This window comes from Mixophyes fleayi, chromosome 6, assembly GCF_038048845.1.
Source record: "Mixophyes fleayi isolate aMixFle1 chromosome 6, aMixFle1.hap1, whole genome shotgun sequence".
NCBI lineage: Eukaryota > Metazoa > Chordata > Amphibia > Anura > Limnodynastidae > Mixophyes > Mixophyes fleayi.
The window spans coordinates 147487593-147508557 of record NC_134407.1 but is presented as its reverse complement, the minus strand read 5'-3'; the positions used below and the strand labels follow the sequence as shown (position 1 = coordinate 147508557).

Genomic DNA, 20965 nt, shown 5'->3' with positions numbered 1-20965 from the left:
TGAGTGGAGCTTGACAAGTTGCACGATAGGGAATGATGTTTTAGCCAGCTGAAGAATAGGATATTAAAACACAGGATGGATCTGGCTAACAAACCTCAGTTGCATTAAAAACATATTGTAATTACTGGCATTTTATTAAATCAACAGAATTTTATGTACACTTGGAATTCACAAAGGTCAGGCCCAATGGCTGATTTTTTTGAGGCCGTTTTGCCAATCTTATTACACCTTCATGAGTTTGTAGAACATGGCAATATATTCATCGTATGAAGCTACAGAAAGAAAATATCCTTTATTGTTTTATAGCAGTAAGCAGAAACATATGACACATCACAGGAAGTTAGTACAGTAACTGCTTACCAAGTGTGTCATACTGACACTCACATGCACAAATATGACACTCAGAACTTTCAACGTGAAACACAACATGGAGAATTGTCAAAGCATTTTAGGAAACAGGCAGTGCTGTAATGATGTATATCTAGAAGCCAAACTAGTAACATGTACAGGTTATTTATGTAGTGTATTGGTCTAACCGGAAAGAAAAAGTTTTCCCTTGACAAAGGAAGCAGATGTTACACTGTTCCATTAGAGAATCTTCTGAACTTTATTACATGAAGTGTCAATATATTGGTTCCTTTGGTGTTCCCTGTGAAATCTCTTAAGCTATCCATTACAGTAAAGGAACCAACAAGTTAGCAGAGGCTCTGATCTTTGGATACTATTGGCTTATATACATGCATGAAGCCATTTTAGTATAAAACTTTAGAGTTAAATCCATGAGGTAAGCAGAAATATTATTTTTCCGTTATAAGCTACAACTAGAGAAGTTTTCTATATCAAGAACAGGGACACCACAAGAAACAACACATTCCTTACACTTTAACATTGAACGACATTTGAAGCTGGACCAATGACTTCAAAGGTTCATCATCATCATCATTTATTTATATAGCGCCACCAATTGCACAGCACTGTACTCACATCAGTCCCTGCCCCATTGGAGCTTACAGTCTAAATTCTCTAACACACACACACACACACAGACTAGGGTCATTTTGTTAGCAGCCAATTAACCTACCAGTATGTTTTTGGAGTGTGGGAGGAAACCGGAGCACTCGGAGGAAACCCATGCAAACACGAGGAGAATATACAAACTCCACACAGATAAGGCCTTGATCAGAAACCAAACTCACGATCCCAGTGCTGTGAGGCAGAAGTGCTAACCATTAAGCCACCATGCCGCCCTTATGATAGCTTCACTTTAACTGATTGATCTCAATCATATGGACCCAGTCACTTCATATTTGCCTTTCACAGCATTGAGAGAAAACAGTAAGCCCTCTGAATGTTGTATAATTAATCAAAGTCTACCTCCTCCATAAAACAGTTCCATTTCCATTGTTGTCATTTTAAATTAGATTGCATCTTTCATCATTTAATCACATTAGGAAGGAGCTGTCTTTCCTGAGTGCACTCATTTCCAGCAATGCTGGAATTTGCTATGCTGCTTGATTTTCAGTTTTTCTGGACACAAAATCTTCTTGAATGCTCTCCTAAAGCTGTAGTGGCAGAGGGGATACAAAATGGGGTTTACGGCTGAGTTTACCCACAGCAACCAAAAGGAGACCTCATACCAGTACTCTGGCACGCAGTGCCCCCTACAGGCTGCCCTTATAATCATAAGTAATGTGTAGGGAGCCCAGCATAGTCCAAATACACAGACAATTACTGCTAAAGACTTTGCTACTTTTTTGTCCCTCGATAATCTGAACCGTTGAGCAATTCCTTGAGAGACAATCCTCATACGTTTTTCTAGGGACGGGGTGGAACCTGACTCTGTAAAGCTTCTTCTGGGTTTCCCCAGCACAGTTACTGAACTCCCATTTAAAGAGGCTCTTTTTACTCTTTTAACCCTTTCCAGGATCTCAGCTTCGGAAGATTTGAAGGTGGCTTTTTGCACGTCTGCTGCTTTTGACACTTTATGGGATGGTTTCCAACATTTCAGAGAGTTAGATTTGGCGGGAACTGCCATTGCCTGAGGATTGTCAATGGTGGCCTGGCTGTGAACCTCTTGCAAAAGGTCCAGCCTGGCCCTTGTCCTCTTCTGAATGTTTAGGTAAATACAGACATTGAAGAAAGTAACACTGATGAAAGGTGTGAAGAACTCTATGGTGGAAGCAGTGATTAGGAAGTACCAGTTGTAAAAGAACTCAGCAAAGCATTCTCCTTCAGGGATGATGGTTTTACCTGCAATGTACTCCCATGTGATGATGGCTGGGCCATACAACAGGAAGGCCAGAAGCCATACCATGGACATTTTCAGAACTGCTTGTCTGCTGTTAGTCTGCTGAGCCCTGTAGCTCACCTGAAAGTAAGGGACACAATATTAGCAGAAATTCCCAATAACATTATATTAAATGTATATCACATTATGGTTTGATTGACACTGAAAGTTGTTTACAAATGTTTAAAGCAATAGCATGAATCATAATAATTAAAGGGGTATTCCAATATATATAAGCAGTATTCACTACATTTGACAGTGATTGCGTGGGAGAAGATTTTAAAGGTTTGTTTCAGCTGAAAGTAGCATATTAAGCAGTAGCTGCCAACTCATGTGTCACCTTTTTCCAAGATATGAATCTCCCCCCATATCCTTTTAAATTTGTATGCTGTCAGGTACTGCAATATGACTTTACACTAGAGGGTGGAGAACCTCATTAATAGTAATTTATTAATTCACAGATATTGTCATCTTATATTTAACTGTAATACTTTTGAATTTTAAATTTGAAAAATAGAATGTTTTGGTAATATTTATTGTTTTGATCTAATGCTACTCCTTATCTTCATTAGCATATTTTTTTTAAAATTGCTGTTATTACTATTAATAGTGTTTAGTCATTGACTAAAAGGTCTTCAATGAGTGTCATTTAGAAGTGCAAAAAGTGCAGACCCGCAATGTTTCTTTATGTGTGCAACTGCACATACTTATCCACACAGCAGGTTTCAAGGTGCAAGCCCACTTCATGAGCATTGGTACTGCCCTAAAAAATCAGTCTGTACCTACATTTGCAGTTAGGAGGATATTCTTATAATTTTGCATGCTTTAAAAGTAAAAATGTCACATCCAATTGCCTTCCACTTTAAGACTTCATTAATTCAACTTTTGACTTTATTCACCTAAAATACTGCTCAGTTTACATTCATGTCTGAAATTAATCATAGGAGTGAGTGGACCTCGGGACTGTTTTTATTACGTTTGTCCTTTTTTGTAAACTCTGGGATGAAAATGGGGAAAGCCATCTCATTTAAATATTCCCATCCAGTAAAATGAAAGCACTTGTGTCCATGCTCTTACCTATAAAAACAGATGCATTTGGCCAAAAGTAGGCATGCAGTGTCACAAAAGACTGTTTTTGTACTTTTGTAAACCAAAAAACCCCAAAACATTGCAATAACAATATAAATGCAATACAATATATTGCAAGGATGATTCACAATTTAATGCAACATATTGTTGTTTTTTTTTATAATACTTCTCTTTAAAATGGAGAAAACCAAAAACTTTGTTCACAAGCTATTGCTTCATAATAGTAGGCATTTGTTTTGTAATGTGGACAGCACAGTGGTTACTATTGCTTCATCACAACCCTGTTGTTCATGGGGTTAAAATCCAGTCAGGGTTCTGTGTGGAATTTGTATGTTCCCTTTGGATATTCTCCCACCCTCTAAAAAAAATGTAATTCTCTCTGAAGTGCTGTGTAATGTGTAGCCACTATATATATATATATATATATATATATATATATATATATATATATATATATATAAACAAAAACAGACATAGGTCCTCTGCACTCACCATGTACAGACTGGGGTGCAAGAGGGTGCACCCCATTTTCTACATTCTTTACATTTATTAATTCCAACTTGAGTCAGGTGAGTCCCAGGTGTCCCATGGCTGCTAGTGCTTGGGACAGACTTGCCTTTAAAAGCTGTGTGCAGGTAAGCCTTAAGCCCAGATAAAATAGCATAGCATTTGATCATGTTAGGACTGGCCAGAATGGGAAGACTTTGGCGTCAGTTGCTCAGCTTAACATATTTTGCAATATGTGGAACTAACATTCCCTGTTTTTAATATAGAACAGTACTTGGTATAGCATTAATTATGTGTTAGGAGAGTGCAGAGTATCCCTGTTTTCTTGTCTATAAAATGTGGGCAACCCCCTCTTGCACCTCAGTCTGTACATGGTGAGTGCAGAGGACCTATGTCTGTTTTTGTTTATATAATGTAAGTCCCATAACTCTTGCACCCCATTTTCTACATTCTTTACATTTATTAATTCCAACTTGAGTCAGGTGAGTCCCAGGTGTACCATGGCTGCTAGTGCTTGGGAAAGACTTGCCTTTAAAAGCTGTGTGCAGGTAAGCCTTAAGCCCAGATAAAATAGCATAGCATTTGATCATGTTAGGACATGTTAGATCAGCTTCAGTTGGTCAGCTTAACATATATTGCAATAACTGGAACTAACATTCCCTGTTCTTAATATAGAACAGTACTTGGTATAGCATTAATTATGTGTTTGGAGAGTGCGGAGTATCCCTGTTTTCTTTTATATATATATATATATATATATATATTAATAAATAATAATGAAAATTTTAATTGGCGATAATTCAACTTAGTATATCGCTCTACTTATCAGAGTGAACCCAAATATTTAGATGACCCTATAAAACAGTTTTAATGAACTGTTTTAGTGAACTGTTTTTCAAAATGATTATGAAATTAAATAGGTCATTATTTAAATATTAAAGGTGCACTACATAGGCTGGGTGCAGGCAGGGCACCCAGAAATTTTTGGAGAGCCCCATGGGGGTATTATTATTATTGATATCCTTTATTTGTTATGTGCCACAAGAGTTCTTCAGCGCCGTACACAGCACAAACAGTAGATTATACAGGGTGAAAACATAACTAAACAAACAAAAATTACCAAAACTTCAGAAGAACAGGTATGGAGACAAACGAGCTTACATCTTAAAGGAGAGTAAACAAAACTCAGGCACACAGGGAGCCAGTTTAAGTATGTAGGGAGAGAACAGGGGGCCAGAGAGAGGGGAGAACGAGCGGAGCAGATGAGGGGGTTAGGTGGAAGGTTGGTAGGCTTTGATGAACAGGTGAGTTTTAAGAGCCCGTTTGAAGGAGCACAGATTAGGAGAGAGACGGATGGAATGAGGGAGGTCGTTCCAGTGAAGGGGGGCTGCATGGGAGAAGTCTTGGATTCTGGAGTGTGAAGAGGTGATCAGAGTGGAAGAGAGGCGACGGACATTGGCCGAGCGCAGGGAGCGGGCAGGAGTGTGAATGGAGAGGAGGTTAGAGATATAGGGGACAGTAGACTGGGAGAGCGCCTTGTAAGTGATGGTCAGTAGTTTGAAAAGGATTCTGTAGGGGACGGGAAGCCTGCGTAAGGTAAGGCAGAGAGGGGAGGCAGAGGTGGAGAGGTGAGAAAGGAAGATGAGTTTTGCAGCAGCATTGAGTATAGAGCGGATGGGGGGCGAGATGGGAAGCACGGTGGCTTAGTGGTTAGCACTTCTGCCTCACAGCACTGGAGTCATGAGTTCAATTCCTGACCATGGCCTTATCTGTATGGAATTTGTATGTTCTCCCTGTGTTTGTGTGAGTTTCCTCCGGGTACTCCGATTTCCTCCCACATTCCAAAACATACTAGTAGTTAGAGAAGTGAGATGGGGCGATAATTAGCAAGAGAGATGGGATCAAGAGCGTGTTTAAATGAGGAGGAGACTACGCCAGAGGAGAGTGATAGGTTGATAAGGTGTGCAAGGTAAGAGCAGACAGTGGGAGAGAGAGTGAAGGAGGTGAGAGGTGATGGGATCGAGAGGACAGGTAGAGGGTGGAGAGGAAAGAATAAGGGAGCAAACAACTTCACCCGATATAGGGCAAAAGGAGCACCAGAGTTGGTTGTTGGAGGGAGGTGAAGCGATAAGAGAGGCGGGAGAGGGATGGAAGGAGGAGATGTTCAGTCTGATGGCCTCAATTTTAGAAGAGAAAAAGGTGGCGAAGTCAGAAGCGGAGAGGGAAGGCGGGACAGGAGGCGGGGGGGGGGGGGTAGTTGAAAGTGGCAAAAGAGGCGGCGAGGTTTGGAGGACTTAGAAGAAATGAGGGACTTAAAGAAGGATTGTTTAGTGAGGAAGAGGGCAGAGCAGAATGAGGTGAGGATAAATTTAAAGTGAAAGAAGTCGGCCAGAGAGCGAGATTTCCTCCAGAGGTGTTCAGCAGTGCGAGAGCACTTTTGGAGGAAGCAGGTGAGTTTGGAATGCCAGGGTTGGGGAATAAGGCGGCACTGGGGGATAGAGGAGGCCGGGGCGACAGCATCTAGGGCAGTAGTGAGGGAGAGGTTGTAGAGAGAGGATGCCTGGTCAGGGCAGACCAGGGAGGGAAGAGGTGAAAGGAGAGTTTCGAAAGAGGTGGGGTCAATAGCATCAAAGTTGCGCCTAATGAAGGTAGCTTTAGGCGGGGTGGGAGCAGGGGAGGAGGACAGAGTGAAGGAGAGGAGATGGTGGTCAGAGAGTGGGAAGGGAGAGTTGGAGAAGTCAGAGAGATCGCAGAGATGAGAGAAGACAAGGTCCTGGGAGTGACCAAGACAGTGGGTGGGGGAAGAGGTCCACTGGGTGAGGCCTAGGGAGGTGGAAAGAGCAAGAAGTTTAATGGTGGCAGGGTCAGAGCAGTTGTCAATAGGGATGTTACAGTCGCCGAGTATGATGGAGGGAAGGTCGGAGGAAAGGTAGTGGGGGAGCCAGGCAGCAAAGTTCTCAAGAAAAAGGGAGGTGGGGCCAGGGGGATGGTAGATGACAGAGACGCGGAGGTGGATGGGGGAGAAAAGATGGATAGAGTGAACTTCAAGGGAGGAGAAAGAGAGGGAAGGTACAGTGGGAATGGGTGAAGGAGAGGCCCCCATAGGAGAGAGAGCGGCAGGTGAGACGGTGTCAGAACAAGTAGGCCAGGTTTCAGTGATGGCGAGAAGGTTAAGAGAGTTGGAGATGAAGAGGTTGTGGATGGAGGAGAGTTTGTTATGGATGAACCTGGAGTTCCAGAGGACACATGAAAAGGGGAGGGAGGGAAGAGGGGAGATGTGGATAAGATTGTCAGGATTGATAGAGCGAGGGGGAGGGTGAGAGATGGGACCATGAGAGATGGGACAGTGAGAGTTGGGCCCATGAAGGTGGTGAGGAGTGAGGATGGGTATAGGAGAAGAGCGGGGCGGCATGGAGAGAAACAGGGGAACAGGGAGCAAGAGAAATGGGCGAGGGAGGCAGGAGGAGAGGTAAGGAGGAACACAGAGGTGAGGGCAGCAAAGAAAAAAAGGGGGGGCGTGGTGGATCAGAGCAGAATTTAGGACAGAACAGAGTAAAACAGTAAATAAGTAAAACAGTAAATAAGTAATAAATAAGTAAATGAGGAAGTAAAACACGGAGAAAACAGAGAGGCAGTGGCAAGGACAATATAGAGTGAAGTAAAAATAAGATAAAGGCTAAGAGAAGGTATGGAGAGGACGAAGGGTAGAGACAAAAGCAAGGAGCATCAGAAGCACCTAAAAGATGATATATGTGTACGTTATGTGTACGTGTTTCCATAATAAGGGATAAGACAGTAAATGCAGAACAATAATAATTAATCAAATAGCCAATTAAAACAATAAGGTACGGCAATAATGAGTAAAGTGCCAAGCAGAACGAATAGGATAACCAGAAAATAAACCGGTAAATGCGAAGCAAGGACAGTCAGGTAATAGTGAGTAAAGTGCAAGGCAGAGCAAATAGGATATACAGGGTGCGTCCAAAGAGGATTAAAAAGTATTTAATAGATATAAAATATATAAAAAATTGGAATAGCAATGTGTACTGGCCAGACACCTGAATTAATCATACTCTATAGAGGTTATTGCACCTAGTGCTGTGTCTATGTGTTTATTGTGATACATATTACCAGTTATACTTGTTATATCATTAGCATGTTATACATGTGAGTTCTGCTATTCCAATTTTTTAGATATTTTATATCAATTAAATACTTTTTTTATCCTCTTTGGACGCACCCTGTATATTTATTTAGTTCTATTTATGTTTTGGAGATTGGCAATCTCACACAAGGGATGCGACAAGAAGATACGTTATATCACAAAATATCTAATATTTAATATTTTAATATATTGAAGTTATATACACGGTTGCAGTATAGTAAGCTTCTTTGTCTTTTAGAGCAAATAGGATAGCCAGAAAATAAACCGGTAAATGCAGAGCATAAACAGTTAGGTAATAGTGAGTAAAGTGCAAGGCAGAGCAAATAGGATAGCCAGAAAATAAAATGGTAAATTCAGAGCAAACTCAGTCAGGTAAAGCAACAGATAGTACAATAACAGGCAGCGCAGATAGCAAGTAGGAAAAGCAGAGGCGAGTGTTCACCAGTACAGGTAGATCCGGAGCATGAGTGTCTACGGGAGCAGGATGAGAGTCCACGGTAGCAGAATGAAAGTCCACGGGAGCAGGATGAGAGTCCACGGGAACAGATGGATTAAGGTGGAGGAGTAGAGAGCAGAAGATCAGGTGAGACAGGTACGGGAATAAAAACCAGGACCTGGGACCAGGTTTAGGGAAGGAGAGTCCAGGTGAGACCAAGAGCAGGGAGCAGAATAGGACACATACCAGGTGAGTTCAGAAGCAGGGACAGCAAAGTGGAGCTGCTGGGCAGGGGGCAGAGGAGCCAGGAAGTGGCCATAGAGCAGGAGGAACAAACAATGACTGCAGTGGATGCCAAACGGTGGGTGGATGGACGGATCTCAGGGGTGCAATGGGCAAGAAAAGGGATCCAGAGCAGGGAAGACCGTTCAGAGGCAGGCAGGACTGGAGGAGTGGGAAAAGGCAACGGAGTCCGGACCAGGAGGCATCAAGAAGCTGGAACAGGAGACCGAATCAGGAGGAGAAAAGAAGCATCAGACATCAGGACCGGAAGAGCCAGAGCAGGAACAGCAGGTTGTCTCAAGCAGGAAACAGCAGGTGACAACGACGCATCTGGAGCCAGGGACGGCTGGAGGCAGCAGGACCCGATGTGAGAAGCAGTCGGAGACAGCAGGAGTTGAGGGAATGGAGACCAGCAGGATAGTAGGCCCAAGCCGCGGCCTGTGGTAGGTGGAAGTGGCGGCGGCTGATAGTCAGGCAGGAAATGGCAGGCAACGAGAGGCATCTGGAGCGAGGGACGGCTGGAGGCAGCAGGACCCGAGGTGAGAAGCCCAGTCGGAACGGAGGGTATGGAGACCAGCTGGATGGTAGGCCCAAGCCGCGGCCTATGGTAGGTGGAAGTGGCGGCAGTAGCCAGGAGTCAGGTAGGGTAAGAGGAGGACGTGCCCATGGATGGGGCATGCGGGGTAGGGCAACATCAGGTTGGTGACTCCTCCCACTACACAGGCAGGCCTTGACCTCGGTACTTTGTACATGCTCCCCTCTCTCTGTGTCTCTGGGTGGAGGGGAGGAAGCTCTGCTCTACCATATTTTACTAGGGGTAGTGCAACTTTAAAGGAATTTTCCAGTCAAACTACTAATTCTCACACCACCGCCATTTTCTGACACCTGCTCCCTAACACATTACTCAGCTGCCTGCTCCCAGCTTCCATGGAAACCATATGACTGAGAGAAAAATCCCCCAGCACACTGCCCTAGCCTGCAAAGGAGCTGCCATTTCTACTTAAAAATGCAAAAGTCTCAGTTACACACATTTGCAAATGTACGTTAAGCCGCCACTCCACTGCGCTTTTGCTAATAGGGTGGTCCTAACTCTAAACAGGAAGAGTCCCATATATTTGGGCCATACATATACAGGGGCAGGATGGCATCTGCCCCCCAGGCTGGTCCCATAGTGAGCTAACTTGGGCTATGTCATTGGGCCATCTGCATTTTTTTTCTTTTAAAATAAGCTGCTGAGTCAAGTCTTGCTCCCAGGGCTAAAATTTGCCAGCCTTCCCCTGTACATATATGTATTTTTAAATTGAGAGCTAACTTACCAAGAGGTACACCAGAAGCCTCCAAATGGCTAAACAGCGCCAGCACTCCCCCTCAGCTGCTGACACCAACATGCCTCTCAAACAAACAATACAAAAGTGGAAGTTGCTCAATCAATTAATAGGCTCACAACTGGTGATTGAAAGAGTTATTTTATCCTGAAAGGTACAAGCACTGAGAAAAATCCCCCAGCACACTGCTATAGCCAACAAAGGAGCTGCCATTTCTACTTGTACATAAAAACACAAAAGTGTCAGTTGCACACATTTGCAAATGTATGTTAAGCCACCCGCCACACCACGGCGCTTTTGCTAATAGGGTGGTCCTAATTCTAAACAGTGAGAGTCCTGAGAGTAGCTGAGGGGGAGTGCTGGCGCTGTATTGCTTAACATACATTTGCAAATGTGTGCATCTGAGACTTTTGCAGTTTTATGTACAAGTAGAAATGGCAGCTTCTTTACAGGTTATAACAGTGTGCTGGGGATTTTTCTCTGTTTGCTCCTTTCAGGATAACCCCAATCCTTTCAAGCAGCTGTTATGAGCCAATATTTTGATTGAGAAACCATATGACTGGTCTACAGATCCACGTTTCCATGCAGCTATCCTGCTTCTCTAATACAATGTATTGTACTATATTCTATTGTACTATTTTATAATAGTGAACCGTAGTGGAAACAAGGGTAACTTGTTGGAACTACAGTTGCCAACTGTCCCTCATTTCCAAGTGCAGTCCCAACATTTAATGGTATGCCCCTGGAATGTATCATCCCTATTTTTATATTGACCAACTGTACAGTACACATTTTGATATTTTTTCATAATAAATGACATTCTTACTATGTAATCTTATTCTTATACATTAATATTTAATAAATATATTCAGTAAATATGTCTTGATAGGGCTTGTGGGACACCAAGGTCCATCCAAACAATATGTTGCATTGTGTGCTTAGAAGAACCTGCTCAGCAGCAAGGTATACCTTTAAATTAGAGTAACATTTTGACAATTATTGACAATTATTGATGTAACCCATAGCAACCTATTGTGCTACCTGGATAATAGTTGCTATGTAATTGGTTGTCATGGATTATCTAATCGATGATTTAAGGTGATTATTGGACCATTCTCGCTCTTCCCATCAGCGATGAACAAGCATTAAACCCAGATTTGCCATCTCAGGGATTATCAGGTTTCATGTTTGTTTCCTAGATATATAACACCCCGTTGGTGAAGAATTGTTGAAATTTAAAGGGGAATTACAGAATGTATACTAGATTATTTACTAAGAAAGGAGTACACAGAAATTCTTCATAAATTCCTTGTTTGCTCATTAAAAGTGCACCTATTAGAAGTTAGAGGTGCAGATTTACTCTAACTTACTTGTTTGTGTATGTCCTCCTGCACATTTTTTCTAAGTGATTAGCTTTTCATTTCTATATTCCTTTTATGGATTTTAGCCATGTATTTATATCATCAGACAGAATTGTAGTTTGTATTAGTTGTCCTGGGATACAATACTCTGCTGTGCTTTCTGCATTGGATACAGTTGTATTATTATTATTATCATCATAGATTTGTAAGGCACCACAGTGCTCCGCAGCGCCATACAGTAGGGAAAGCAGTACATACATAAAACAGGGACATACAAGGTAAATAAAATAAATGCAGACATTAAAACAAAGGACTCTACTCATTAGAGAACTTACATTGTACATTACAATTGGAAGAGTGCACAGATGAAACAAAAGGAGCAAATGTGGCTCAGAGTGGAGATTGGGACAGTTGTGAGGGTTCATTAGTGTGAATAGTGTTATCGGGGAAAAGGTCACCTCTAAAAAAGAGATGGGTTTTCAAAGAGTGTCTAAAGATTTGAAGGCTGTGGGAAAGTCTGAGCATGGTAGGGAATTGCATAAGTGGGGAGCTGCATGGGAGAAGTCTTGTAGGCGGGAGTGAGAGGTGGTTACCAGAGGCGAGACAAGGCGCAGGTTAGAGGTAGATCTAAGAGGGCGAGAGGGAGAGTATTTTGATATGAGATTTGAGATGTTTGCGTGGGTAGTGTTGTTGAGGGCTTTGTAGGTACGGGTGAGTAATTTGATTTTAATTCTGGAGGACACTGGAAGCCAGTGTAGGGATTTGCAAAGTGGTGCAGCAGACGTGGAGCAGTAAGAGAGGAAGATCAGTCTTGCAGCAGCATTTAGGATGGATTGAAGCTTGGATATATGGGTGTCAGGAATGCCAGATAGCAGGAGGTTGCAATAGTAAAATGGGAGATGATGAGAGAATGGATAAGAGTTTTGGTAAAATGTTGAGTAAGAAAAGATGTGTTCTGGTAATGTTTTAAAGGTGAAGTCGACAGGACTGGGAGAGAGTCTGGATGTGAGGAATAAAGAAGAGGGCAGAGTCAAATGTGACACCAAGGCAGCGGCTTGTGCGACTGAGGAAATTGTGGTGTTATTGACAATGAGGGAGATTTGAGAGGAGGTGGTGACTCTGGCAGGAGGGAACATAATAAGCTCTGTTTTGGACATATTGAGTTTTAGGTAGTGTTTGGGACATCTATTTGGAGGTATCAGAAAGACAGTTGGCTACACAAGTTAATACAAAAGGAGAGATGTCAGGGGAAGAGATATAGATATGGGTGTCATCAGTGTAGAGGTGATGTTGGAGGCCGAAAAAGCGAATTAGTGCCTGAAGAGAAGAGGTGAACAATGAAAAAAGCAAAGGACAAGAACAGAGCCTTGTGAGAACCCAACAGATATTGGGAATAGAGGGTAGGATGTGCCAGAGAAAGAAACTGTGTCATGAAGGCAAATGGAGTGTAAAGTGTGTAGGATAAGAGGGTAATCAACAGTGTCAAAAGCAGCATAGAGGTCCAGGAGAATGAATATGGAAAAATGACCCTTAGACTTTGCAGTATGTAGATCATTGATCTTGTTTGATTGTGTGAGAGCATTTTCAGTAATGTGAGTTGGGGGCAGAAATTCTATTGCAGAGTCGAGTATGGAGTGAGAGGAGAGAAAATGAGACAGGCATTTGTACATTAATAGTTTGGAAGCAAAGGGGATGAGAGAAATAGGGCGGTAATTAGAGAGAGGCTGGATCGACAAATGGTTTCCTTAGAATTGGTGAGATGAGCACATGTATAAAGGAGGATGGAAATGTGTCAGTGGAGAGAGACAGGTTGAAGAGGTGAGACAGAAGTGGGCATGCAATTGAGAAGAGGAATTGGAGAATTTGGGAGGCATTAGGGTTGAGGGAACAGGTTGTAGGGTGAGATGATGGGATGAGTGCAGAGACTTCATCTTCAGTTACTAGAGAAAATGAATTAAGGGTGAATTGGGGAGTTTAGGTAAAGGTGGGTAGAGTGGATGGAATGAGTGGAATTTGGCATGAGGAAAATATCTTGTCGAATTAAGTTGATTTTGTCTTTGAAATAGGCTGAAGCAAAGGATCACAGGACAATGAAGGTATACAAGTCTTCCTCTTGAATGTAATAGAAATGCATGGCTGAAAGTATAGAAGAAAAATTTAGAAATAAAGTAAAATAACTAACTAAAGGTGAGCAACCACTTTAAATCTTTAGAGCTTTCTGTCTGAATTTGGCCAATGATTAAACTCTAACTATGATATCACACCCCTGCCTCCGCCAGTCTAACATTAGAAAACTCCATTCCTTTACCTTAAAAGGGTTGGGGTCCTAACACTTTAGCATGTGTTAATCGTAAGGATGGGCAGAGTTTTTATTCCTGGTTGAATTTAGGCAGAAAGCATGTGAGATTTTTTTTTTTTTAACTCTTTATTTTCAACAACAACATGAGTTACAAATAATCCAAAATAAGAATACAGAGGTACTGAATACAAAACAGGACATTAATCATAACTGGAATGATCCAACTATAAGCCTTGGAAAGGCCCGTAAATAGGAAACCCAATGCTGTTGTGTTTTTCCAAAGTTTTATTGAAAAGAAGGAGAAAGGGGGGAGATAGGGGGGGAGGAAAGAAAGAGGTTAAGAGGGGAAAGGGACAGAGGGATAACTCAACATATACCTTCCGAGGGGGGAAGAAACTAATCCGGCACCCCCACGAGGGGAAACAGAGCCCACACTATAAAGTGAATAGAAAATGCAATTCACTGGGTGGCGGGCATTGAAGTCTGATGGAAAGAATACCAGAAGTCCCACACCTTATGAAAATTTGGTATTTTGTCGTGAAGAAGGCTAGTGATGTATTCCATTGAGGCCATATACCAGACCCGGGAGACTATGCTGTGGAGACTTGGAGGGGAAAGGGATTTCCACTCCTTGGCAATTTGCAGACGGGTTGCTGCACAAATATGCTGCGCAAGCTTGTCTCCATGTTTGTTAAGGGACCGAACCCGAGAACACAGCAGCATAACCAGAGGGTCTGGCAACACCTCAATCTCAAATATTTTTGTGATAAGGTCAGCAACCTGGGACCAAACATTAGAGATGCTGGGGCACGTCCACCAAATGTGATAGAATGAACCAACTTCCCCACATAGCATGTGAGATTTTAAACAATTAGGAACTCTACATACAAAATAACTCATGCTAAGTATATATGTATGGCTAAGATATGAGCACATTTTTTCATGCCCCGCATGTCTGTGTGTGGGTATATATCAAACAACCTGTAGCCAATTGGATCAACTGCATTTGCACAACAGCACAACGTATTTCAGGAGATATGTGTGCTGATGCTGTGGGAGGCAGTGACCTTTCCACTCTTGTGATTATGTTAAATGGACAGGAATATGTGACAGGGACAGTGTCATTAGTAGAGGAGGTGAATGGAGGCAAGCAGGGTCACTGAAATATAGTAAAAGGAGCATTGATGTGATGTGAGGCTCCTGTCCCTACGATACACGAAGATTGGAGTGTTAAATGTACCTCTATATGAAACAGCTTGTTAACACATAAATAACCTGCATAGATGCTACATTAGAACCCAAGCATAGTCCGTGGTCACAATGTATGAACTACCATTGTAACACTTAGTGAATAGGGATGCAACAATTTAATTCTTTAGATTCAAATTAGAATTGAAATCCTAATTTCCATATTAAAATTACCTGGGAGAGACCTCTTTTCTTTATTACACAACAAAATAATACTTCTGTATGCTGCGTACTAAAATCAGGGTTTGCATATGGTGGTCTGTACTGTAGGATTCCATAAAATACTGAAAAGCATTCTGCATTTCATACATCCATAAAAGTAATACACGGTAACCAAAACCACTGAACCTACTTTGATTTGTGCGTACAGCTGTCATTTCATTTGCCCCCAAATAGTGGCAGTCTACAAACTGAAAAACACCATTACATCCTCAAATCGGTCCATTGCTGCACTCTATCACCTTTATAGCGTTTTAAAAATAATTTGTCTTTTAAGTGTATTTTTATCTTACATACAAAACTGTTTTTTTTTTATGTTTTTATGCTTACACCATACCTATGATTATTGATAAATGTTTTTATTCTTGGGAAGGTCTGGTCATTTTATAATAAGTCACTGTGCGCTTTGTTAGTTTTCTATCAGGAAGCCAAAGGACAGCAATTTTAAAATAAACAGGTTGTTAAGATGTCTGGTGGTGTAATTATTCCGGTTTGCTGGCCGTGCTGGGCATTTCATTCAATGCACAGAAAAATCCAATAAGGATTCCCTGGTCGCTAAGGATTGCCTGCAGCCACGCAGTCCTGATCATTGGTCTGTCTGACATTGACCCCCCTTCCCCCGGAGAATATATAACAAGTGGTGAGCATCCCCTATCCATTCCATACAGACAGGCAGAGCTTTGTGATCTGAACAGCTTCATACACTGTGGAAGTCAGAGTGAACCATCCTATAGGTAGTAACTAGTATAGAGGTATCTTAAGTGAATGGGCTAGCTGGCACTAAAAGGTAAATATAAATTAGTTCCAATTAAAGTACCATAACAGTTCCAGATAAAGGGTATATAAATATATATGCGCATATATTTATATAAATGCTAGCTGCTAGATTGCTTATCTAAGCTGTAATGATGTTTGATCTATAGGCTACAATAAAACAGTGCCACCTATGGACGAAATAATAAAAACAAGTAATGTTTTGCATGCTTTTTAAATCTTATTTTGGTAATAAAGCCTTATTTGTTGAAATCCTATGCCAAACATATATGTAGGGCAAAACATAAACAGATACACCCCTATTTGATTATACACATTGATATAAACCTACTTATATTCTATTTTTTTTGCAAACACACATGAGCCTTACCTTGCAGCAAGGTAATACAACTACAGTGACAGTCTGTATAACATACATGTCACATGACACAGAGAGGTGTGGGCACAGAATAGACAGGTACAGTGAATGGAAGCTTCATTCCTGGATATAGAGCTAGCCACACATGTATCGATTCAGATGTTTGGATTTAGCAATATGGTTGGTGACTGCTGGTGTCATCATTTGCTATGCAGCCATTTGCCCAACAGAATAAATAGGACTCCTTACAGTCTACACACACTGAATGGCAAATTACACAAATCTGGGATGAATGACAAGATTGTGAATGGTCCTTATTATATTGGGTCAGCAGATGAACACACCCATATTGCAATGTTGTTATTGGATTGTTCAGTTTGATCCAAAATACAATTTTGCCAAACGAAACTTTAATGTATGTTTAGTTTAGTTTGATCAAAACTAACATATTGCCAGACTCCATTTCAATGTGTGCTCAATTCGATTTGCTTAGCACGTTATATTCCTAATGTTTCATTCACTGACGCACTTTCAGGACAATCACATTGTTAATGCTTCCAGGTGGGAAGCTTTTAGATTTTTTTGTATTAGGCAAGATTGCTTTTTCGCAGTAATCAATGCAAATTATGCTTTCGCCACTTAAAATACAGCATTTTCAGTGCAAAAAATCCCCAGGATAAATCGCTTTGCACAAGTTGTTGAATGTGCTTTAGTGCCTAGGACCAAAATGCAGGGTCTTACACTTATCACCAGATTATGCTTGCTGTTCTCTACCCAGCTGTACTAAGCATCATTTTGTTACATAAGTTTTAAACTGTGATGTTTTTTTCCCTTATAAATGGGGGATATACAGACTAGTACATCTCTGTTACTTAAAAGTAATTGAATAACCAATGATTAATGAACAAATTTAATCTAACAGAAAATGGCAATATGTAGTATTCTGATTGAGAAGGTGTTAACTGCAGCTGATGCTACAAACTAACAATACATGCATTAATGTAAGCACTATCTATACTAGCTGTATTGTAGTCTATGTAGTGTCATTTGCATTAAAATGACAATGTTAGCATGAAAAGGAACTGCTGGCAGCATGTGGATATTAGTAAATGCAATCCTTGTATAAGGTACTCACAGCTCTGGTCACCGAGATAAACCTGTCATAGCTGATGAGAACAATATTAAAGACTGATGAGGTGCACAGTAAATAGTCAAGAACCAGCCACAGTTTGCAAACACTTCTGCCAAAGCTCCATCTTCCTGTAAGCACATAGGGCACATAGAGAGGGATGCACAGCGCTCCTGTAATAAACAAGAAGAAAAATCCTATTACTGGGTTTGGCAGAGCAAGCAGTGCCTTGTACAAGAGATTGATAGATCAGTATCCAGAGCAGCGGCTTTAACATACATTTTATGCTGATATCTGGATCAAGTACTCTTTACAAAACTCATATCTTTCACAAGCCTTTTTTTAATCCTTCGTGTTCAGACTTCCACTTAACATATATTGCTGTGGTTAGACACAGTTCTGGAGTCTGCAGATTAGAATACTGAATGACTTCAGGTTTCGTTTTCCTTTACAGTTTATAAAAAATCCCACTAACCCCACATTAGTAAATTCAGTCAATGAATAAGAAGATGGCTACTTTACCTACTAGAAAGTCAGAAATGGCCAGATTAAGCAGGAAGAAGTTATTCTGTGTCCTAAGGCTGGAGTCTACCACAAAAGCCAGCATTACCAGTGCATTGCCCAGCACTGTGGTCACTATCAATACTCCCATAAGTACAGCCAAAAACACTGTCCAAGAGAAGGCAAAGTTGCCCTGGAAGCTGGTCCCCCATCCATTGCTTTTCGTGGAGTCATTGAGATGCCAGGTCTGCTGGGTGCTGGCCATTTCAGCACCACAGCTTTGCTTGTCTATTCATTGAGCGCATAGTACCAGCTGATGTGGACAACAGGTTGGGAATTCTCAGCCCCTCACTGTGGAAGAAGGATGCTGTAAGTGCTGGTATGAGAAGAGGCTAATGTAATATCCAGAGGCATTTGTTTCCCCATGTTCAATTTCAAGTCAACTTTGCTATATTCAGAAGGAGTCGACTCTTGTTTCCAGTACATCTGAGTGTATAATTATTATCTGTCTCTGCACATCTGCTTCTTTCTCCACCTGAATCTCTATCCCACTTCAGGAATAAAGATACACTACCTCCCAACATCTCCACTGCTGAACTGTACCTCCTCCCATCAACCCCCAGCCAAAGAGGCTCACACACAATTCACACACTCCACATCCTCTCCGAGAAAGGAGCAGAGATGTAAATATCAGACACAATCAGCTGGAAATCAGCTTTGGAAAAATCCGTTTTAACCCCATCCTCACTGAGTGCATATAGAAATATTAATGACTGATGCCAGGGGGTGGTAGAGGGATTATACTTGAATAAAATAGATGTCGAGTCATCACAACTGGCTCTTGAAGCTTTTATTGTAAGTATACTGTTAATGTGAATTGAACTAGAGTGCTATTTCTATGTTTTATAATATATTTGTGTGGAGTTGCAGTTTTATATTATGTGTGCATGTGGCAATATAATATATATTCCATTACAACAAAGCCCCCATTTTTCCATATCACTCTCTTGGAGACTTATTAACATAACAATTACCCTATGATTTTGGAGATAATATTCAATTTGTTTTAATGAGGAAGACAGGCTGACTCTTGTAAAAGGTCCTGTCATCTTCTTGTCAGATTTATATCAACCTCTTTTGTGTATTTGCTAGTGGTGAAATTATCTTCCTGTCTTGGATATTTGTTTGTTCAGGTTGCAGTCATATCTGCTTGTGTGATACTAAGCTTTCAGGAGTTAACAGGGACTCTGTTGCTGAATTGTATTAACATCCTGTATTATTTATTATCGAGCAGCCTTATACAATCAGGAACTGGGATCTTATACAGACAGGCACATATGATCACAGCTCAGGGGCATTGGGGGAGTCTTATGATTCAGCACACAATGCTTCCAAATCAAGATTTCGATTTGGTGGACCAGAATCCTGATTTCCCTGTGATTCTAGTGATCAGGGCACATAGTTATTGTTTCCAGGGAATTAAAATTACATATTTTTATCATTTTATCTATTCCTTTTTACATTTTAATGTGCAAATTATGGTTCAGTATCCATCAAAAGCTTTTGTAAATATTTTCGTTTTTACATCTGAATCCCTAAAGGATTGTTATCCTGGAAAATAATTTAATGTTTATCTCTTTCTGCTGAGTAAATTAAGGGTATTCAATTGTTTTAGGAATATAGTCTGGTTTAAAAAATAGGAAACAACAACAGGTGTACAAGAAACTGTGTAGAAAATGTGTTGTAACCCATTAAGACAATCATATGTTTCCTTTCATATTACTAACCTGTGGTAGAAAAAAGTTTGTATCAGACTGATTATTAGGGGTGCCTTGTTTATCAGAGTTACTTGTGTGCAAGCTTTCCTTATTGAGATTTAAACTATTTTACATGGTAGTTTGACCACACTGTGGCGCTGTTCTTAAAGCTCTGTTTCTCACAATGCCAACTCCTAACATATGCAGTGAAGTATGATTATCTGTGCAGGATAGTTTGTGTCTTATGTAACATTTATAGGAAACTAATGAGTGAGACTGCAGATGATAAACCCCACTCATCCTCAGTAAGTTGTGAGGGGAATAAACTGTGTGTGGATTACAACTCTCAGAGAACTGATGACTCATGCATTGATGCATGGACCTGTAGCTGAGCAGTAGCTGGAGAGCCACAGGACACTGAAACCGACTGTGGTTCTGCAGCCATGTGATGCCAGGTTCTCCTAAAAGCAGTTGGAGATAGGTTTTCCTTTGTGATGTGTTTACATTTCATGAGGATGACGGTCTGAAGAGCTGACTGGATGACAAGGTAATTTCCCAGTTTTCAATACAACCTCTGCTTGTTGGGTCATGTCTTCCTTCATTCTCACTTTCTTCTGATAGAAAATTAAGTGTTCCCAGTGTTTGAATTGTAGAAGTTGTGGTATGGAAAATGTATCACCGGGGCTACCTATCCCCTGAAGCTTTAGGTAGTTTGATATGTTAAAATTAATTTTAACCTTAATTTTAGATATTTTGATAATATTTAGTAAAATGTAAAGATATAACTGATAACTGATTACCAAGAGGGTGGAGGATGGGGGAGTGTCTGTATGACATACCGTCCTATACCAGGCCATTTCGACCTCTTCACCTGCTTAAAAGACCCCAAACAAACACACATAAAAATAATCACCTGCTTAAAAGACCCCAAACAAACACATAAGTCGGGTGCATGTCCCCATTCATGACTACCGTAAATCTGCAGTGTAGCTTTACTTCATACTTGCCAACATTGAGTTATTGAGCCCCGGGAGATCCCAGGCAGGGGAAGTTGAAGGGTGTGGGGCATGGTCAATCATGATAAAATTGATATTTGTTGTGGGGGGCGAGGCCAATATTACGCGTTTCACTGAAAATCGCGTCATTGAGACTCACATCCTGCCCACTTCATTAGGAAGTGGACAGGATGTGGGAGAATTTCCTTCTCTCCCAGGAGACCTACCTAGAT

General features: G+C 41.2%; 1 protein-coding gene across 1 annotated transcript; it reads right to left on the bottom strand.

Moving 5' to 3' along the window:
• Window positions 1-277: 277 nt before the first annotated feature.
• HRH3 (histamine receptor H3) lies at window positions 278-18749 on the bottom strand. The gene is made up of 3 exons (XM_075176756.1): window positions 18002-18749; window positions 17486-17652; window positions 278-2368 (listed from the first exon to the last, which is right to left on the bottom strand). The coding sequence occupies exons 1-3, from the start codon at window positions 18243-18245 to the stop codon at window positions 1478-1480; spliced, it is 1302 nt and encodes a 433-aa protein (XP_075032857.1). The 5' UTR covers window positions 18246-18749; the 3' UTR covers window positions 278-1477.
• Between the last annotated feature and the right edge of the window lie 2216 nt (window positions 18750-20965).

Bases quoted from the DNA above. Each gene is read 5' to 3' on its own strand.
- HRH3 (XM_075176756.1), bottom strand. From the start codon at position 18,245: ATGGCCAGCACCCAGCAGACCTGGCATCTCAATGACTCCACGAAAAGC. The intron at 17,653-18,001 runs GTAAAGTAGCCA...TGTTTATTACAG, and splicing joins CATTTCTGACTTTCTAGTAG to GAGCGCTGTGCATCCCTCTC. The intron at 2,369-17,485 runs GTGAGTACCTTA...CCTTACTTTCAG, and splicing joins TTATCTCGGTGACCAGAGCT to GTGAGCTACAGGGCTCAGCA.